Source organism: Centroberyx gerrardi, chromosome 18, assembly GCF_048128805.1.
Source record: "Centroberyx gerrardi isolate f3 chromosome 18, fCenGer3.hap1.cur.20231027, whole genome shotgun sequence".
In the NCBI taxonomy this organism is placed as follows: Eukaryota; Metazoa; Chordata; class Actinopteri; order Beryciformes; family Berycidae; genus Centroberyx; species Centroberyx gerrardi.
Window position 1 is genome coordinate 22,799,944 of NC_136014.1, and position 22,869 is coordinate 22,822,812.

A 22,869-nucleotide genomic window follows, 5' to 3' on the forward strand; every position below is an offset into this window, starting at 1 on the left:
AGTCTTCCTCTCTGTTCATCAGCAGTTGTCTGTCTGGAGTTCAGAAGGTACGATGACAATGTTTGTTTTGTGGTTAGATAATTACTCCCTTCTAAAAGAGACTGATGAGTTACAAAAAAAAAAAAAAAAAAAAAAAAGTGGAAACTGCTGATGGGTGTCAGTGCAAACTGATACCCCAGCTCCCCAGCGGTAATCTATATGGCCACTTTATTGACACTTTATCACCGCTAAATGGATATTGTTCAATACATTTGTGAAAGTAACACTTGGGGAACAATACGCCCATTGATTTATTCCCTTTGTGTTGTAATCTGCCATGGTGGCCTTAAACAGAATGGATTGATTGATTCCAAGCAGTCCCCACTGACCAGTGCCAGGCAGTGTAATTTTCTAGTTAAGCGGATCCTCCTTTGTAGCATTTGTCCCTGGTTTTACGTTACCTGGGAGCCCATTCTTTTCACCCTCTTCCCCCCCCCACCCCACACTCCACATGCTCGCAGTAATTTGATGAGAGCTGGGCAAAGCAGTAAGATTCAACAGCTGCAATAAAACTGTGGTGGTCTCAGAGCAGCAGCTCGGAGCACTTAACCTGTAGCTTTCTGTAAATGCCTCCTGATTTGTCTGTCACCCAATCCGTCAGCAATGAATAATTTTCATGGAAGGTGCACTTTAATTACTTTCCCATTTAAATGGCATTATCGTGGCCTATCTAGGTAATTAATCTCACCAAGTATCCTGTTTCAGCCTTTTATTGCTGGCAGACGAGCCCCCTAAATCCCCCTGAATCTGCCGTGCTTGAATGAGCCCTCCCTCATAGAAGCTCGCCTTCCCCTCTTTCCCCTTCGCTTGGTCCCTATCGCGGGCGTTGGACAGTCCTTTTCTCCTGGTTCATGCAACCTGTCAGAGGAACGGGCTGTTTCACTGCCTTGGAAAGGACACAGGCAGACACACATTCATGCGGGGCTTTAGTCAAGGCTAGAGTGCGACCGATACGGGTTTTGCTGGTGCAGATAGTTTTGCGTTGAAGCTGCCGATAGCTGATATTGTGTGCCGATACTAGCTAGCTTTCAATTTCACCCAGACATTCCAAGAAGTCAGTGTTTCTACCTGAATGTTATTCTTGTCAGGGTGGAAAAGCCTCTGAAACAGCATTTAGAGCATCATGGGACACTAAAACTCTCCACTGAAACCCAGACTAGTGACATTCTTTTAGCATTAGCAGCTCTTTAAGGCAGAGTGACCCACCACACCTATTCAATGGTAAACTGGGATACATTCCTGCCTTTGAATTAACAATTACTTTACAAAAGGCATAATTGAACAATATGAATAAATAACATGTGCAAAGAAACTGCAATTTGATTGCAGGTTTTATAGACTTTTATGTAGCTGTGGTCAGGGAGGAAAGGACAACATTGACCTGCTGATATCCGATATTTAATAAAAGACCAATATTGGGGTGGATGTGTCAGCGAACTGAAATATCGGTCTAACCCTAGTCAAGATGACCTTAGTCAAGACCAGATCCAGTCATTTTTTGAGACAAGACCAGGTCCAAAGGGGTCGAGACCACGTCAAGACTGATACCAGAGCAAATTGAGTCCTATTCAAGACCAAAATAGGTCAATAAACCGTGTACATGTCTTTCCAAATGTAAAAATAATGCTTAAAGAGTAAGGATCAACAGAGATGTAGATCTATCTGCATTAGTTCTGTACTAAACCCTTCAACATCCAACTGAATAAGACCGAGACAAGTCCGAGTCAAAATAGACGTGAGACCGAGACGAGTCCAGGATGTCAGAGAAGTGCTCTCCAGACCGGACTCAAGAACTGCAGCCCTGCATCTATATACACATAATCACACACATGAATATGCAAGCACACACTCACAGGACACACACATGATCACACACACTCACATACACAGAGAATTCACTTGTTCCAGCAAGTGAATAGCAGGTGCACTTGGCTATACTTGGCTTTTCACATCTATACAAAACAGGGGAATAGTCAAAAGTGAATTTTACTATTGCTGTTATGAAAGCTTTTGTCAAAATATGTAATTTCCCAGATGGATATTATTATTATTATTATTAGTAGTAGTAGTAGAAATAGTACTATTATTATTGTAACTCCAGTAACTGAAGTAAAGTCATGTTCATTTATTTTCAGGTTTTTCTGTTTTCCCATGGATTATTTCTGTTTATGTTGACAGAAACTACGTTGTCAACCCCGTTTGTTTGTGTTAGGACGGTGTGTTATTAATCTGGAACATTTGTGGAGAATGATATCATTTTATTTTAAAACCTGCCTGAAAAATTGCAACATTCTGATGTTTTCGCTCAGCTGGGTGTGTGTGTGTGTGTGTGTGTGTGGAAGTTAAAAAGGCATGCTGATTCTTATTCAGCTTCATCCTATAGGCTGCGTTTCCCTGGAGCAGAGACAGAGACGCCTTTAATTATTCAGACCTCTGTGAGGCAGCAGAAAGAGATTGAGGCAAAGTTTTTTTTGGCAGTCAATCTGCTGTTTACCTTCCACACAGCAAGTCAGCTTTTCAGTCAAACCCTCACCTTTCTAGAATCACTTCTTTTTCTCTCAAAAAGAACGTCAGCGGGTCTCATTTATCAAGCGAGACATTTGACAACTCATTTTTGAGGAACTTGGCCACAAAACGAGTTTACCCAAGCGTTGTTGCAGTTATCGAAGTTTTTTGGGGTATGAGATTTGCGTGTATATTTTAGGATATCTCAAGACCATGTGTAAACAAATAAGGATTTTTCTCCAGGCATGAAGCAGGAAGCTTAGACATTCGAAGAATGTTTGACTAGACAGCCTTATCTGCATGTTTACACGTTGGCGGCGGGGTGGCCAAGTGGTTAGAGTGACAATCCGCTAAGTTAAAGTGTGCAGGTTCAATTCCTGGAGCAGCTTTGTATCCTTCCTGAGCAAGACACTGAACCGTTACCTGCTCAATCTTTCTAAGTCACTCTGGATAAAAGCATCCACCCAAAATGTGACATTTACGCATCAGTGACGCCGATATTATTATGATCTCTTTATCTTGAAAGCTGTTATCTGTTTAAACAAAGCAGCCCTAGCAAGGAAGCAAAATAAACTTTAAGCTTCCTTTAAGAAACACTGGCAATTCATTCAGAATGCTGTGGCTGACCATGCTTCACCCCAAAAACAGACCTGTGTCATTTTCCTGCCTAATTACGGTCCTGATCCTATCTTATTACTGTAACCTAATGATATGATTGCGAAAATGCAGCTAGATGGCTCAATGCAATGTATTTATCGTGCTATATTCCTATAATGTAACTTGCACTTCTTAAACTGCGTCGGTTTTGCAGCGATCCTCAGGAGAACAGCATATACTTCCACTTGCGGAGAAATGCCATCCAATCATATCCATTCCAAGCTCCAAAATAAAGATATAAGTGCATGCGTTATGTTAATGAATGTAAATGAACTTGCCGTGCGAGCGAGCGAGCGCCAACACGCCGATTTATCAAGGCAACAGCAGTTGTTGTTTGAATTCTCTGCTTACTTTGTGCCTGTGCGTTTTTACACAAAAGTATGAGAACAATGCGTGAATAGATTTCGGAGAAGAGCGCCCGGTCCTTTCACATGCCACCGTGGGGTTACAGAGCACCGCACCTTGCAGATGCAGATTATGAGCTCAGTGAAATTACAGACCTGAGGGGTAGTTGATGAGAAATGTCACTGTCGACGAAAATGGAACTCTAATATATTCCATCTCAGGTTTGTTGGACACTTATTAATGTCTCTCAGTGAGTGCCACTAATTGAGGTAGTCAGTCTGGTGCGGCAGATGAAGCGTGGGATAAATAACTGTGTGACCTGAGAACAAAAGAGCTGAAAATGGAAATATATTTAGCACCGATAAAGAGCACACAGTGTTCTCAAGTTCAGAAACAAAGCTTTCATTGTATCAGAAAAAAAATGGTCGCGGCTGTGCGTAATCCTCCTTTATATGCTGATTGTTTCAGTGTTTGTGAGAAAAATCATTTTTAGCAGGCACCATTTAGCCAGCAACATCATCCGAAAAGAGAACCTCAGCTTTTTTGTGTACAGCGAGGAGCTCCATGGTGAAAGCTGTCGTGTGTTTTCAGCCGGTGACTGGTCAGGAAAGGCGGCTGGCTTTGGCTCTGGTATGTAGCGGCCCTCCTTTTACTGCCCACGGGCGACTGTAAGGCCTCAGTAAACACCAAAATACTTTCTTTCTCTCCCTCTCTTTATCTTTCTCACTCTCTCTCTCTCACTCTGTCTTTCTCACACGCCACTCCATATACATCCATGCAAACACACACACACACACACACACCCTGTCAGCATGCACCTGTGACTCCCAGAACCTCTCTTTATATGGAACACATGCTTGGCATGTCACAGCCCCGGCTGCAAATGGCTCCAGCACTTTGCAATAGAGGCATTCGAGTGTTTCATTTCCTGCCGAAGGAGTTAAAAGGACTTCCAAGGGTAATAAAACCCAAATAGCGTTGCGTGTCATAGGTGCCCAATGGCAGTCAATTCCCCCTACTGGACAGAGTAAAAAAAACAAACAAAAACAGCAGCAGTCCCCAGTCAATAGCTAAACTATTCTCCAGACCTTGATCGCCGGTTCCTGTAGGCGATGGTATTTTGTCTGGCGGTGCAGAGGGATCGCTCCGCGCCCGGAGAGTGTTAGCCGGTGTGACAGGAAAAATTTCATCTGTCACACACTAGAAAACAGCAACATCAGCCTGGTGTTAGATATATTTGATATCTATTTGCAGTCTCGTTGAGCCTGTCACTACGGCCTCTGTGCAGAGAACATTTCTATTCAGACAACACTGTTGAACCGAACATTACCTGAGACATGTTTGCTGGAAAGCACCTTCTTTTCAACCGTGTTTTTTTTTTTTTTTTTCTTCTTTTAATCCGCCCTACCGAGGGCTGTGAAATGCTTTACGGTTGCGGAATTGGCAGAAGTTTGCGTTGTGTAACAGAATCGTGTATTTCGGTTGCAGCGTGTTTCTTTTGGGTCCGTGAGCATTACTCACTGGTGCTTTGTGGGATGAAAGAATCGCGGGAGATTGACAGCTCTGCTTTTTCAGTCTTTCATTGTCTCATCAGCATACTGTCTCCTGCAGTGAGGAAAACTAATTATGTCTTCAACCCCCTGCTTCACCCCCTCCCCTTTATTCAGATCATCACACTTGGAAATCATAATGAGTTTGTGGCAGACCACTTCTGCTTTGAAAAAAAAAAAAAAAAAAAAAAAAAAAAAATTCCGAAAGCTCCAAACTCCATTTGCCACCACTCAAAAGGCCGCTGGCAATTACGGGCAACCTTTTGACCCTCCAAAGCTGTCGCCTCAAAGCCTTTTCGGCCTGACCGGGACTTAGTTTCGTCTTGCACACCTGCTAGTTTCCTCAGCTGTCCTCCTCCTTGTGTGCCGATCCGCCAGCGCTGTACCAAAACCTTTTTTTTTATCAAAGCGGAGGGAGTATATGACAGCCATCTGGTACGCTGCTTTTAATGATTTGGTATAAAACAACAGTAAAAAGATTATGGCAGCCAAGGATCCGCCAGGACGTTGGTATTGGCTGTGGAGCAGATGGGCTCCACATCTGGGCTGGAGAAGTTAGTGAGGGCATGAGGGATGCTGTGACAAGGTAACACAGCCACGGGCCTCGCGAAGTCTACCGGTCCCTTTGTATCAGTGTCCAGATCCTCTCCTCCGCCCTCTGCGCTCGCCGTCCTCTGTGCTCATTCTGCGACACCCTCGGACAGCTGGAAGAGAATTTGTGAAAAGGGTATCGGGTCGAACCGGAGCGCTCCTTCAGCGTCAGAGGGGCCTGTCGCGAGAAAATAATTGCCCATTTAACCTTGTGGTTTAGGAGAATGTTGGCAAAAAAAGCAAGTTTACAGCTCGTTTTAGCTGGAAACTGATCAATTACCTTGTTTGTGTTTCAGAGGAGCGGCTGACGGACCGGTGGTTGTCTAGGAAAATATATGTGGGAATAAAGAGCGTTATATTGCTAATAATGCATATTGCTTGCATTACTTAAAAGGAAAAATCCATCCTCGAACACTCTGACGCTGTTAGGTATCAGCGATTTGTGATGTTCAATGCATTCCAGGAGTTATTTCGTGAGGAAGTGTAATTGACTTTTTTTTGGTGAAGCCACTTTCCCTCAACCTGCCTCGTCTACTTCTCCTTCAGTTAGTGATTTCCCAGAATGCGTCCGCACCCCTTATTCAACGTGTCTTCTGGCTGCATTGCATTCTGGTCCACTGAGGCTACTGTCAGTGGAGAAATTGGTCTTGGATGGATTTCTCCCTGTATGATTGCTGAACATCGGTTGGAAAATGGCGGCTCTAGAAAGAAGCCCTCGCTCTTTGATTCTGAGGGACTGACACCAAAACTTGCCGTTTTTTTTTTTTTGGATAGATGAAAAGTCTTTTTGCTATTAAACTCCATTGTAGCTGCTGGAAATATCTCAACATGACATCACCTCGTCTACAGTTATCCAGGGGAAAAAATAAAAATGACACCACCAAACAACAAAATGGGCCCAATAATGAAATGTACATGTAGCTGTTTTAAGGTTTCAGGGGTGGATTTTTCCTTTTAATGCGTCATTTGCATTTTATTACCGTTTCATGCTGAAGGCGTGCGATTTTTGCCACTTTGGATGTGAATATACTCTCTGCAAGTACCCAGCCAGTATATACTGTACAGTACAGACCAAGGAGAGATATTCTTCTGTGAGAATCGTGTGCGGAAAAGTATTCTCCAAAGAAAGATTACATCTAAATGAAACTTGGAAGAGCTTGTATCCTCAGAGACTGAGCTAATTAAATTTGTAAATTCCTCCCAAATCGTCTCCCTATCACACTGGCGACTCGGTGTTGAATGCTGCCAAAAAGTATGTCACAATGAGTGTTAAGACCAGTATACTTTGGCAGTACACTTCTAGATGAGAGATTGAATTAAAGGCCTGCAGAGACCCTATATTTTCACCAGGTTTGGCTATTGTGTAGCACTCCTGAAGTGCTCAGGAAGGGAGCTAATCAGTTATTAATGTTATGACGTTATTTGATTTTGTCTAGTATGCAAAATTAAATTACATCTACCTCGCCTTAATGCATTGATTGGATGTATTTCAGCTTGCTAATCTGACATTTTGCTGATAACATCCTCTGCTTTCTGGCTGAAATTAAATCACGTTTGATAACACTTTATGCGAGATGAATTCATTCCGGATGTCCAAAGCGCGCAGCATGTGACAGCCACTGGAGACACTGAGTACACATTATAATGGCGGATCCTCACACACTGCCTCCCTGCTACACCGAAGGCATATGCATGGCTTGCTTCAGGAGGAGAGGGCTTTTCCCCCCAGACAGCCAGCCAGGTTTTTGTTAGTTTGTCACCTCAAGCCAGCTGAAGGTAGCTCGCTTTAAATTGTGTGAACATGCCTGGTATTTGCATTACAATAAGTCACCACTCTCCAATTAACTGGTGACAAAGTGGATTGGGGATATGCTAAGTAAACATACCATCTGACACAAAGAGTGGCAAAAGCCGCTGTCTGTCATTGTTAGGGGGTAATTGGGATGGGGTTTGGGAGAAGCTCAGCACCCTGGAAAGCAAACGGTAGTCCGGCCCTCCCACTAAGTCTTAAGCCCGTCTCCCTCACTGCCTATCAGACAAAAATCACCAATTACAGTAATGGCAAATCCTGTGGCCAATACACGAAGGCTGACAATGATGTGACACCTCGCTGGTCTTAATCAACATGTTTCACTTGATCTCTCAATTTGCGAGCTCTCTGCCACTCCGACGGTACACAACCTTAAGCTGCTTTGGGTCCAATTTCAGATGGTGCGGTTATCCTCTCTGGCCATTGTTAAGAGACTTGCAGTCTGTAAGCAAGTGTGAAGGCGTTGCATTTGTTTATATGTGTATGTGCATATACGCGTAGTAAAAGTGTTTGTTTATTAGGGTTTGACTGATATGGGCTTTTAAAAGCTGATACCAATTCCAATGATTTTGTACTGAAGCTGCTGATAGGCGTTATTTAATATCTTTAAATTTGACCGTTTTCATGCCAGAAAATTCACCAAAAAAAAGTATTCAGGGTTTCCCCCCCTTGAATTTTATTCTCGTCAGGGTGGAAAAACCTCTGAAACAACATTTAGACCACGGGGCTCTAAAACTCTCCATTAAAACCCATACTAATTAAATTATTTTAGGTGGGTTAGCAGCTCCTTAAGGCGGGGTGAGGCAGGTTTCATTGCAGGATTTACACACTGACACCTCGAAAGCAGTCGAGTAAAATCACAGCCTCACCTCCATCATATTAGCAGGGGACGATATTAGCTGGCTGATTTTGATTTTGATTTGATTATCGCCCGATAAATTGGCAAACGGATATACTGTGTGTGTGTGTGTGAGAGAGAGAGAGAGAGAGAGAGCTCTACATTGCTGGTGGTCCTCTTCTAGTAGAGTATCTGCATCACAAACAGCCAGTCTCCCACCCCCTGCTGTTGTTTTCTGAGCCTGAATCCACAACAGGTCTGCAGGGCCGTAATGCAGAGTGGGATATATGGATATGAATGGCCTGACGAACTATTCTTCAGTTTAATAGTGAAGGATTAAGGCAATTCAGACAGATATACAAAGGACAGGCTGGGGCAGCTTTTTTAATTGTCCCCGTGTGACTAATGGCAGTTGCGTTGGGCCAGGCATTTTAAGTGACAACACAATGTGTTCAAGGCATTGACTACTGATTAGTTCCATGTGGAGGCTGAGAATTTATTTGACCAGAGCGTGGTATTTACAGCGGGGAAAGATTAAGGAATAGGTTTTTATCCCTTTTTTTCTCCTCCGTAAAGAACCATTTTGACAGAAGCTTCTCTTTGCACTCTACCTGCCTTTTCCCCCTCTGAGGAAATAGAAATACAATTCTGAGTAAAGAAAAAAAATATATATATGGAGTAAGTACAGATTGAGTTTTCGTGTCTGGCCGATCTCCAAACTTTAATCAGGCTGCCGACTTCAAGGGCTCCACCAGCCTTTTCTATTCCCCCCCCCCTCACATTTCAATACTTTCCACAGGCGGTGTTTCTTTCTTACACAGCAGAGAAGCTGATTCATCTGCCCAGCCCAGAGTTTTATTTGACCGTTCCCCGGCTCTGTCATTTTAAGCAGCTCGCCATAAGCTCACCACAAAGCCATGAAACACCCAAAATGAGAAAACATTATAGAGTTAATAGAGCTATTACAAAAACTACCTCTCTGGATTGCTTAATGCCACGAGGTGCCACCTTCAGCGCACTGGATGTATTATGTTGCTCAGCTCATAGCAGTGTTTTGAAGCCTTTCTCACTGTTACTGGTATTTTCTCTCCGGCTTCACCGATGATCTCTGACATCTCATTAGAGTGTCTGTTATTCATATTACCCAGGCTAAAATGATGATGGTGGATTGTGCAACATGAAGTAAATTGCAGTAACCAGACAAAGAAGAAAGAGTCATTATCAGGTCCAATATAGTAGTTGGCAGCAAAGTAGAGACACTTTGCTCCAAGAAAAAAAGCTATGAAATTGTATCCCAAGATACATTTTCGAGGATAATTATCTTGCAATAATGACATCATAGTGAGCCCGGGCTCAAACTGTTGAAGAATGAAGCATTGTTCACACACTCCTCACATACACTCCTCTGAACGCATAATTTATAGTTTGTTCCACAGACAACAAATAATTTCACAGACAATAAGTAATACATTCAAAGAAGCTGCGGGCTTTGTTTTGTGAAAAACATTGCAACACTCCTGAGATTAGTGAATTTAAACACAAGTTAGGGAGCAGCTTAAGGAAAATTCCACCCACAGATACTCTTACACTGTTACATATCATCAACCTGTCATTGATCCATTGAAGTAATCTGTTATTTCACTTTTTTGGTATACCCACTTTCCCTCAACCTGCCTCGTCTACTTCTACTTCAGTTAGTGATTTCGTACATTTCCCAGAATGCCTTTCGACAAGCCCCAGAGAACTTGTTACATTCATTGTAACTCCATTGTACAGCCATTGTAGCGGCACTGGAAATATCTCGACATTATGTCAAGTCGCCTACATTTGGCCACAGGAATAAGAAAAATACACCACCAAACAACAAAATGGACCCAGAAATGAAAGCTACATCACCAGTACCTATTTTTTTAACAGTATTAAAGTGTTCTGGGATGTATTTTTCCTTTAATACACAATCAGGATGGCGAACAGCAACAGCTCCCCCCTCAGCGCGGCCTCCTGCAGCTCTCTTTCCTTGGTCAAAGGTCATTCAACTTTCAACAGTTCAACTTAGCCAGTTTCACCAGCTGAGAGTTGGTACGAATCTCTCCCAAACACTGGCATTATTATTATCCTCTTCCCCAGAAAAGAATGGTAAAGAGGATTAGGGCCCTGCTTTCTAGGGAAACACTCTTGTTTATCTAGCAGGTGTTACAGTGTTGCTGGGCTTCTCTCCATGCAGTGAAGCTGATTTTGTGCCCGGTGATTACGGCCAGTCACTTACCCTGGAAGCCAGCGGCGGCTGGGGGGGGCGTAGGTGGGACAAAGGACACTCGATGTGCCTTTGTAGGGCAGAGGGAGCTCGGGCTGATTTGCGCCGAGTTCAACCGGGCAACCTGAGAGCGAGCTTTGTTTCTACAGGTAGCAGGTCACTCAGCACAGTTTAGGTTGCAGCCATTTGAAATCCGCAATTGTTTCTCGGGGTAGAGGGAAGGCTGTGTTGTCCTCGAGTCTGGGAATAATCGGCTCTTTCTGCTGCTGTTTGCCTAATTTCCAACCATGGGTGGGTACGAAAGACTCCAATGGGTTTTTAGCGCCGCAAACAGCTTTTATATGACACTTCATAATAAATCATAGTTATAAATTTGATCTAAACAGATTGTTACAAGCAGTGAGTTGTGGCAAACCAACTCTGAAATTGTTTCAGAAGCATGAGATATTTTGTTTTATCCCGTGATATCCATAAGCCCCATAGAGACCCAGTCACTGTGTGTCTCTTTCTGTGCTTACCAGTCATTAATCATAATCAGTTAGCTGCTTCCATAAACTAATAGAATATACGAACAGTAGATGTGGCTGGCGGGGGGGTCAATCATTTAAGGGATCAACACTTTTTATGCCGTGCTGCACATGAGCCGTCAACACTCTGCATGCGGGGAGTATTCCTCGAGGACAAATATGTTCGGCACATGTTTTTGCGGAGTGCGAAGCGAGTCAAGTGACACGCCCAGCCGTAAGTGCGCGTTGCCGTCTGGTTTCCTTCGAGTCCTGTCATTTTGTTTTTGTCTGAACATAAAGAAGACATCAAGTGAGCTCATAGCAGACAGATGAGTGATAGAAGAGCTCACCGCTGATGACAGACACAAAAAGCCAATCCCAAAACTACAGTCAGCGGCTAAGTAGGCTTTTGTGCAATCTCTGTCCCACAAGCTGTCTGGCTGTCTGCAGCTGAGGAGAGCCGGGTCTGTCTGGAGTGTCTGGGCCTGCGTTACTCATCATGACCGCGGCTGCCGGCATCAGGCCGTCCTCTTGATTACGGGCTGCTGCTGAGTCTGGTGGGCGTTGCAGCCTTGTCCCTTATCACCAGGTGCATGTACTCCGGCGGTGCACTGCTCTCTTTCCCGTACGCTGCCCAGCCAGGCCGATGCTGTTTTTCGCATGGAGAGGCACACTCGGCTGTCGCAGTCAAATGAGTTATGCTCAGCCCAACACCCACTTTGACTATTGCGACTTCCATGTAAGGTCATTATCACCTCCGCAAGCCATTTCTGTTTTCTGCGCGGCGGTGGAGACAGAAAGTGTGAGGCAGAATTAGGCGTTGCTAGGTGGGGCTTTGAAGGTGGCATTTATTGGATCAGTGTGGGATTTATGGCTAGACTCAAGAAAAAAAAAAGAAAAGCCGGAGCATACCTCACGACTACCAGCGTGAATGTGACCTAAGCGTTAATGCCTCCGCTTGCTTACGGCATAAGACACCTTTAAAATGGAGAAGTCAGAATCACAGGGGCGTCAGGAGTCGCCGCTTCATTAGAGGCATTTCTTTCTCATAGTTTTCCATCTTTTCTGTATTGTAACCGGTGCCCAGGTTTTTGCTGAATGCAACCAATTCATTTTACACTTTCACGATGAGAGCAATCCCCTTAGAATGGAGTATGTATACACAATCGCAGATGTGTCCCACTTGCTGTGCAGTAGATTGTTTTCTGTCTTCTTTCGAAATGAAATAACAAAACCCCCGGTCCAATGTTCAAATAAGCAAACTTGGAATGTGTGTCTGTCACTTCATCTGGTAGTATATTGAACTTGTTGACAGATTCAAGGTGCTCGGCAACCTGACCACACAGCACCAGGCGGGTGATAATGACGTAGGTTCTTATACTGCAAGCTGCACAACTGTCCACAGTATGGAGCAGGGTCATTTTCCATGCTTGTCTGCCTTGGACTCTAATCCACAGGTATAGACTTAACTGTATGGTGTCTCAGAGAGCTGCAGGCTTGGCCTGGATCTGCTGGCAATCAGCAGAGTGCGTTGGACCAGACTGTTCCATGCAAAATTACAGAGGCGGCTGGAGGGGCCCTGGATATGATTTCCCTGGGATGGATCCTGTCCAAGACTGTGATTAAAGAGCATATGAGCACTGATTAATATGATCATCTTCCTGATGACAGAGGTATTTCTATAATAAATGGATGTTTATGATGCCAGCCCTCAGCGATCATATGTCCCCCCCATTCTGCAAAATGGTAGTGGAGTTTTAATTTAGAATTTTAATATTCTTCATGCCTGATGCCAAACATAAGATTTATTCACTGGCGATAAGGGAACGGGAACGCAGTCAGGAGCAGTTGCCTCTGTGAGAAGCCGTAGATAAGTGTGACTGTAAGGGTTGAAACCTCAGAATAATAGCAGTGCCTCAGGATTCTGACCTGGCGCGCCCCATCGGTCCATAGCACAGTGCATTTCGTGAATTATCTCACTTATCAATCCCCATACAGCTCAGATGTCCAATCAAGGCTTCAGATTTGAGCAGGGGCCTCGGGCTTTGCTTTGACATTTAAAGGAAGCAAAGAGGTGGAAGGCCTTTTGGCTGCTTAGCAACTCCTGTAAATATCCACAGTCACTACGCTGGGCTTTTGCCGTAATCGGCTCTGTGGCTTTTCACTCCAGAGTCTTTGTTTTATTAAGATAAACGATAAAGCCACTGTGTATGCAAACGCATATCTCTGCTTAGCCTGGTCATGTATTTGAAAAGACATGCCTTGCAGCTGCTTGTACCAGAAAGGTCAGCAAGGCAGTGGATAAGCAAAGCCAAGCGTCTGCATTATTGCAAGTACCAGTTCTTTCATTTCTCATCTGGCCCGTGCCTGTCTGTTTCACAGTGTATTCTCTGTGACATTCTATGTGCTGAGCTGGAGTTAGATAGCATCATTATAATACGGCTCACCACCAAAAGGGATTTGGCCAAGCATGGCATATTTTTATGACTTCATCAGGCTGTCTCGGCAGTGAATTCTGTGGATCTCAGGAAATTCTGCAATTAAGAATGGGGATATCGGGCTGTACATCTTCCAGCCAGGCAGTTCTTGGGGATTTTCTCTGATTAAGTGGGTTCAGATGGAAAACGGCCTCTGAACAAAACCGAGATTTATTTACAAACCCGTGGAGCTTTTCCTCTGTTTTTGACCCTGTCATTTATTTCAGGTCGACCTCCCTGAAACAGGACTGCATCTCAAACCGTTTAGCCCCATCCCTTCCACATGCACACATGCCGGCTGCTGTTTATTGTCACTATAATTATGATTGCCAGAATAAGTCAACAAAAGCTCTTATTTGGCAGCTAGGGACATTTATTACATACAACTGGCCTCTGTGTTCCCTTATATGAGAACATCTGAGGATTTTACATAAAGAGGCTCAATCCTGGATCAGCCGTTTTGGCACAATGTGGCCGCAGTATGCCGTCTTGTGTTTATGTTACATGTCACTATACTTTTTTGAGTTTTTCTTATGTTTAATTGTAACTGGAGTCACTTTACTATTTCCCGTCAGTCCAGCTAATCATTATGACCTTTTTAAAACCTGGTTTCTGTGGGGAAAAACGCAAGGAGACATCATACCGTCGTTCCCTTAAAACACATTAAGCATTCGGTCCTTATAGGCAGAAAATGATTGCACATTATTTGTCTCTCATACATCACCATTACTGCTATATGATTATGGGAATTAAGGCCATGCTACAATAGATATGAGATTAGGCTATTCTTGCCCCACATGAGGGAAGATAAATATGGCTATTGCAGACCCAATTCCCGTTTACTTGAAGAAATCAGGGAGTGTGCTAAGAGCCGCTGATGATAGCCTGCCAGCCCTGCTCCCTAATTTGGACACCGACACAAGGAAGCTGAGTGGTTCCTCAATAAGCGGGGTCCCTGCTGGCTTAACAATTATGTAACAAAGCTGACCAATGATTTCTGCATCTGTTACACAACTGAATGGCATTTTGATATTATAAGAGAGAGAGCACAGCATGGGACGCCACTGTGGGTTAAAATGAACTCCTCCCTGTCAGGAGGCACTGGAGGGGAAATCATGCACACTGCGCATTGCGTGTGCATGTCAGTGTAGCATGAATGCAATTTCCCCCACTGACCTTCCACTGCGATTCTGATTCCTGGCTTCACAGTTGTGCACAAGGCTATACTTATGCTGTTAGGTGTGGGTGATGCACTCAGCAGCTCACACACACCCACACACAAAGGACACATTTCCTTGCTTGAACACGGGAAGGACCGAAGGAAGGATTTTATTAATTAAAGAAATTCTCATTGGCAAGCTGCTCTTCCTTCATGACATATTCCACCATCATTTGATAAGTACATCTCCGTCCAACTACAACGTTACACTTAAGAAAAAGTCTGGAGCAAAGAGAATTTGATGTGATATCTCTCTGTTGATCCAGAGAATAGAAATGAATATATGATGGTGGGGTCCTTGAACTGGGAAATAATGAGGTGAAATTTGATAGTCCTGTTGAGCTGTCAGTGGTGAAGCATCAGATATGTATTAATAATCATCCCATCACCTCTGGAGCTGTCAGCCCTATAGAACATGAAAGACCCCGCCTAGGTCTCCTTCAAATCAGGCCTAGCTAATTGCTTTCAAATGGAGCCGCCTTTGACCTCCCTGCATGGCCACTAAAGGTGTCCCTGCCTCGACCGGCATTGTTATGCAGCGAGCACTCTGTCCTCCGCCGGTCTCTTTAAAACTCTATTTTCAAACACACTTAGTTCAAGGGTATTTTATGCACCTCCACCTGAAGTGTTCACAATGAATTAGAATCATTGCGCTATAGAAATGTTCCAGTAAATTATACCGTTGCCCTCTGATGGACGAGGCATTGCAGCTTTAACGTGCAGCTACCATCCGCATGATCTTCCTAATGAATGCCTTGTAAAAGTTTTAGATCGCCGAGTGATCAGATTGGAGTGGCAGAGTAATCCTAATATAGGCGTGGTTGGGGAGAGGCTTGGGAATTTCTCCGTTACAAAAGACTCCGCTCAGCGATGTCATCCGCATGAAAGCTGAAGCCTTGATCCCTCCCACGAAATGAAAGCGCTACTTAACGGGCCGAACAATTTACGTCTGCATCGGTCGCCTTCGCTATCCTCCCGCGCGGGTCTAAGCGGAGGTGACACGGCACCGGGCGGCGGCTGCTGAAATACATCGCGGAGTCCCGTCACCACCGGCGAGACACCGGCCCCCTGAAGCCCGAGAGCGAGAAACTTGTCACGCCGATTTTGACAGTTCCCCTCACATTCATCAAAGCCCGGGTCTATTATTGTCCTCCGCACTTTACTATCTGACTCACTGAGCCTGCTCTTGAGTGCACACGGCACTAAAGGGAATTCTCATGTCTCCTTTTTATTCAAGTTTGCTCAAGGTGCGTGGCCCTACTGAGTGAATGAGTAGCCCTCGCTGCAAGGCCACAAGCTAGTTTCAGTCTGGCCAGCTCCTCAGCCGGGTGGGTAAGGGAGTACCTGGGGGCACAAACCATCCACCCGCCCACGCACTTTCTACTGGGTTCTGCACATGGAGAAACACAAGCAAACATGCACACATCCATGCATAAACACCCACCCACACACACACACACACACACACACAGGCATTCCAGCTGCAAAAAACACAGCCTGGCCTCATGAAATCTTTGTGAAATGAGCGCGATGTCTTAAAATGCAAATCGCGTGCTCCGTGCAGAAAGTGAGAGAGATACGTTTCCCCACCAGGAGAGGATTACATGGAGGAGACACGGCTAGAAACAGGCAGCAGTTTGACACTGGAACAGCGCGGTGGAAAGTAAAGGTGTGGAGGTCAGGGGGGGTGGGGGGGGGGCGGATGTGCAGACGCATTTGCCTTCAGCTCCGGCGACCCGGGTTCAATTCCCAACTCATGCAAACTATTTTTATACCATGAGGGAAGTTTTCCTTTTCAGCTGCAGTTTTTCTTATCCAACCCAAACCTTAACTAAACTGTTTGAGTTGCCTAACTGTAACCAAAGTTTCCCTTCACTAACCCTAACCTCAACCTGAACTTTGTGCTAGTGTCACATAATCCTTTCACGGGGAATTATTTGGGTTTCAGTCTGTCCTCATTTCACAAAATGCTTTGAGTCTGTGTTGCAGAGACACACACACACACACACACCAGCACATCCTTTCCCATTCTTAAATGTCCATTTCTCCTGAGTCGCCAACATTTAATACCAGACACTTTTTGCTCTGCTGTGTGGAGTCACAGTGTCAAGTAGAAGTAATCTTGATTATGTCATACCTCGTTAGTGTCAACCCTGCCTGGGAACATACTGTCGCCGATCTCGATGTTTAATAGGCTCCTGGAAAAGATGTCTTAAAAAAGGCTTAAATCTATTAGTCAGATGCCCTAACACAATGAACTGTAAATATTCAGCCCTGTGGTGACCAAAAGAGGAAACTGAAGAGACCTACAGTATATTAAAGAAGAATTTATTTGGCAGTGTAAATTTTTTAAGTATGTTAACATAGATTCTTGCTGCGATTGGGTTATACGTTGAGGATTTTTCAATCTACGCTACTCAAAAAAGTGTTTAACCGTAGTGTATTATCAATATTATCAATGGAAACTCAGCTCAGTCAATTTCTGAATGAAAGTCAAAATGTTCGCAGTGTTTCCCCTTGTCAAACACATTTCTTTTACATTGTTTGATATTGTCAGGTGTTTGTTTGCAGTGATATCATTGTGCCTACTGGATTTTTATGTTATTTTCTTGACATTGTAATCTCCTGCTCGGATTAGTTAAAAACCTTTAAAACACAGTTAAATGCCAGCAGTCTTGTGCACTTCAACAGAGACGGTTTCCGTAGGCGTGAGATACTCGAGCACATCTTGAAAACACCAGTAATTAATATATGAGTTTATAGCATTGGTATGGTCCATGAGGCAAGCAGGGAGGCAGAGAAAGACACTTATGTAATGAACTACCTCCGCTTTGCATTTTGCCGCCGCCGCCGCCGCCACCGAGTCGAAATCAGCCGGCTGAGTGAAAGAAGAGGATATTAAAAACCCAGTGTCTAATGTATTCATAAGATATTCAAATGCAGAGCACGGTGCAGACTGGCTTCTGGATCAGTTAGCTTTACAGGAGGAGGTGTTAGGGGTCACTAACACATTTTCTAATGCAAAATGAATGCACAAATGCCTTCCAAAACAGTCTCTTTAAGACCGGCATAACAATTATACAATTTTCTGCCACGCTAAGCCCCACAGGTATGTTAAAAGTCCGTGAGTGGCTGACTGGCTCTGGTCTCCATGATATTAAGTATGTCATTAATGGCTGTCACACAGTGCTGGCTGAGTGATCCACGGGGGAGAGAGAGAGAGCCAGAGGAGCCGGTTTCCTTAGAATTAACGCTCAACCCGGGTCCTTATTCACAGCCCCGAGAAATACAAATGGCCGCTTTAAGGCCGGCGCCGTTCGTTCCGCTTTTTGAAAATCGCCTTCCTGGAATGATCACCTTTTCAGCCCGTTTGAACGCCGCATCCGCTAATGCCGTCCGCTGGTCTCCTGATCCCTGTGGAAACACAGGACTCTGCCTCCCTGTCACCCGTGGCGGAGTGAGGGAGTGATGGGGGGGGGAGGTGGGCTCGTCAGGACAGGACGGGACGGGCTGAGTCATTGCTACTACAGCCGCAGGCCAAAGGGGGGTAAATGGGGCAAATCTGGTGACTGAGCCTGCGTCACACTGTGGAGGGAGAAGAAGCTGTGTTTTAAAGTAGCTCATCATACCCTGAACTGATTCTGCCGCTCAGGCGATATCTCCGCTAAAATCCTGTTGTTAGGTTGAAAACCCTAACCCAAAAATGTATTAAAAAGTAAATCTTTTATTTCAAATAGCAAATTTGAAATAAAGGATTTACTTCTTAATACATTTTTGGAGTTACAAGGTCTTCAGTAGCATCAGTCTCTGGGTGTCACACTTACTTTACAGATTTCATTGAGCTGCTGTGAGGAGCATCACCCATATTGCCCCAGTTTGGAGCAAAGAGGGAGATTAGGATTGTGTCATAAACAGTGTTGGGGGTAACACATTACTTTTTGTGGAAACTCATAACTCATGTGGCCCCAACTCTTGTAATCCGTTTTTACTTATTTCTTGAAATTAGAATGTTGTTACTTTTACTTTTCTTTCATATTGAATTTTTGTTGTTTTGTGCAATTTAAAAGTAGAAAAAGTGAAAATCCCGCAGCATTTTGTGCAGACAAAAGAAAAATGCCTGGCTATATGCTTACTTTTAAAAACAGAGCAACAGTGTAGCATTGCATTAGTAAAATAACTCATTACTTTTAAAAGCAACTTTCCCTAACCTTGGTCAAAAACAAACAGTCAATGCAACCATCTGGCCAAGAAGAAATGGTACAAATACTCCACATCTCAACTGATTCTAGTACAAAAAGAATTCTGAAGGAGGTGAAAGCAAATGCCAGATTACAGCAGCACAGAAAAACACATATTTTGGTGCCATAAACTCCGACCAGAACAAAGATCTGGATCCAGGCGGCATCTCAAGGATGCCGTCTGGATGAGGGCAGAGAAAGCAGCCAAATTGGACTAAGTTAAGCTGCACTAACTGCTTGTTGTGAGTCGGCAATGAAAACTTAATCGTCCCTTTGACCGCCCGTCTGCGTTGAAAAGGATACATTGTTCCTGTGTTTTGGGTGGATTATGAGGGACATGTCACAACAGCAGGTTTTTGACAAGGTCTCGGGTGTCCGCTGTCGTGTGCATTACTGTCAGGAATGCCGATGAGGCCTAATGAGGGTTTAATCCAGCCGGAGTCATTAGTGGCAGGTCATCTTAAAACAATCTGGGGTCAGGCTGCATTAAGGCTACAGAGGTCCGCTCCTGCCGGGTCACTGAACATGGCACAGACACATCAGCACTTCAGCAGCTTCACTATCCCACACTATCCCATTTGTTTCTCTTGCTGGTTGTTCTCTTTGGCGGTTCTTAAAAAATAAAGCAGGACATTATTACACCTGATTGATACTGTATGATTGTAGATTTTAGAACATATTGCTGTCATACAGTATTAACAATATAGAAATTAAAGCTTATTGTACTGTTGCAACCACTGTAAATTGCATCAGCTAAATACATAAAATTTAAATGTAAAAATTGTAGTTTCATTGTATTTTAACTTCAATTTCAGACTGCCAAATACACCCAAACAGATCCAGAACTGCCCCTCATTGACCATTTCTTTTTTTCCTCCTTATTATATGTGAATTGTTGATTTATAACCTTCCCTTTAATTTGAAAACACTTTGCTGATTCGCCAAAGAGCCCGTGACACAGAAATTGGAGCTCAGTTCGTGACAAGTGGCTTTTACCTTGGAAAGGCGTCCCCAGGACAGCCTCTCCAACTTGCTAAGACATGTTAATTAAAATATTACGCCCCAAGAGCAGGATGAGTCATCTAAATTTCACAGTATGTTTACAGAAAGGATTTTGGGGTGTTTACAGCACAAATTCCTGGTAAGCACAATTTTTTAGTTAGCCTCATCTCCTTAGAGTACGCTATAGTAATCCAAAAAGTTTGCTCAATTTTTTTTTTGCAGTCACTGGGGTCTTTAAGAAAAATGCTTAAAAATGATGGTGATTATAATCATGATGATGATGATGATAATGAAATAGTAATTGCAGTAGTAATAGACGCAGTAGCAGTAGTAGTAGTAGTATTAGTAGTACCAGTAGTAGCAGTAGTAGTAGTAGTAGTAGTACCAGTAGTAGCAGTAGTAGTAGTAGTAGTAGTAGTAGTAGTAGTAGTAGTATTAGTAGTACCAGTAGTAGCAGTAGTAGTAGTAGTAGTATTAGTAGTACCAGTAGTAGTAGTAGTAGTAGTAGTAGTAGTAGTATTAGTAGTACCAGTAGTAGCAGTAGTAGTAGTAGCAGTAGTAGTAGTAGTAGTATTAGTAGTACCAGTAGTAGTAGTAGTAGTAGTAGTAGTAGTAGTAGTAGTATTAGTAGTACCAGTAGTAGCAGTAGTAGTAGTAGCAGTAGTAGTAGTATTAGTAGTACCAGTAGCAGTAGTAGTAGTAGTAGTAGTAGTATTAGTAGTACCAGTAGCAGTAGTAGTAGTAGTAGTAGTATTAGTAGTCGCAGTAGTAGCAGTAGTAGCAGTAGTAGTAGTATTAGTAGTACCAGTAGAAGCAGTAGTAGTAGTATTAGTAGTACCAGTAGTAGTAGTAGTATTAGTAGTACCAGTAGTAGTAGTAGTAGTAGTATTAGTAGTACCAGTAGTAGTAGTAGTAGTAGTATTAGTAGTACCAGTAGAAGCAGTAGTAGTAGTAGTATAAGTAGTACTTGCAGTAGATGATAGAGCCATATGAGAGCCATTACAGGACAACAGTGGGCTTAGGCTTCATCTGCATGAGTTCAGTGACATCACTTAACTTTGAGTATTGACAGTAAAAAAAAAAGTAAGGCAGTGTGTACACTTGTTTAACAAATTTAAATGTGGTACCACTTAATACTGGCAGCCAGACACTTAAACTGAGTCATGCAGAGAGCAACAGATAATTGCCGTGCATAAGACTGGTGCCATAAGGTTACAGGTACATCCCTCTCCCTCTGAGAGGCTTTCTGAACACCTCAGTCATCAGGGAGAATAAGTGCCTGCTTGTTCCACCGGCAGTGTTGGAATTAATTTAACCAAATTGTCATTCATAATCTACATGTTGCAGTTTTACACTGACTGGGATAACGCTACCTTCCGCTGTTTGCACTATAATTGAAATTTCGATCATGAGGTGTAAACATTTAGGAGCGGCCGTGTGAATATTCATCAGCTCAGTGGCGGAGAGACAGGGCGGAGCGGGGCTCTATGTGTGGCTGATTGTGCCTGGGTGTATGCATGTGTGTGCAGAGATTGGTTTGCCCTCCGCTTATTGACATGCCTTGTTTAAACAGCTCCGTCCCAGGTCAGCGAGGTCATCAAGGAGAAAGTGCAGCAGCGCAGCATCCAGCTCTCCTGGCAGGAGCCGCAGCAACCCAACGGGGTCATCACAGAATACGAAATCAAATACTATGAAAAGGTGAGTTGGCAGCAAATAACTGATGTACGCTCCCGTCTTGCATGTCAGCGCACATGTGTTGGTGTCTGTGTGTGTGTGACTGTGTGTGTCTTTATGAACCGCCGCTCTCCCTCCCTCCCGAAACCCCTCCCCCCTCCCCCTCCATCTCTCGGCTTTACATTCGCTTTTTTGCCTACTCTTCATTTTGTATTCTATCTGCATGCTGCTGTGAGTGGAATTCACAAGATTTCGCGAGTACCTTCTTTGTCTCATAATTGCAATAATGAATGAGATGCTCATAAGATTTTAATCAGCCTGTAGTCCTTCACAGCCACCCCCCACGCACATGCTAGCACACACACACACACACACACACACACACACACACTGCATGGCTGTTGCACCGCCAGAATTAACAATCTGCTACTGTTATCTCTTTTTCCCCTTCACATAGGTTACACCACTGCTTCCCCCCTGTGTTTTAAGTCTGAACATATCAGCGTTTTACAGCGAGGTTTAATGGAGCGAGTTTTAACCCCACAAATCAAAGGCTGGGTAGCGGGGCTGTGCATGCCAGTCCTGTTGGCCGCAGCCTCTCACGCACGGAGGAATCAGTCTCCTATGTCACGTACTGTGGCTGTGGTCTGCCCAGCTGTAAAAGTGGAAAATTGGAAACAACGACTACACCCCTAACAGACCCTGGCATTCCATTTGGGCTTTTGCCGAGCAAAACATTTACAGATCAACAGCAAAATACACAATGTGTGCAGCCTGTGCATCCAAATGGATTCCTCGATGTGGAAGACGTTGTCGTACACTACCGGTCAAAAGTTTGGACACACCTGATTGAATGTATTATGTTTTTCATTCTCTTAAAGCCATTTTGGTCTAAAGGCTTATGCTTAAATGCTTGAAATTTGTTTCTTAGACAAATATAAATAGTGAAGTTGATGCCTATGTATGAATTTCTTTCCAAAGCCTTTGCCTTTCCATCAAGGCAAAGGGCGGCTACTTTAAAAAGTCTAAAATATAAGATAGTTTTGATTTGTTTAACACTTTTTTGGTCGCTGCATAATTCCATTTGTGTTATTTCATAGTTTCGATGTCTTTACTTTTATTCTAAAATGTGGAAAATAGTAAAAATAAAGAAGAATTTGGTGT

General features: G+C 43.7%; 1 protein-coding gene across 7 annotated transcripts in view; it reads left to right on the forward strand.

Moving 5' to 3' along the window:
• The window catches only part of epha7 (eph receptor A7), a 66,019-nt gene that overhangs the window by 28,106 nt on the left and 15,044 nt on the right, over positions 1–22,869 (forward strand). For all 7 annotated transcript variants that reach the window (XM_071899252.2, XM_071899254.2, XM_078290102.1 and 4 more), the window contains exon 6: positions 21,605–21,729. In XM_071899252.2, the coding sequence (XP_071755353.1) occupies positions 21,605–21,729 (125 nt within the window). The remainder of the gene's footprint in view (positions 1–21,604; positions 21,730–22,869) is intronic.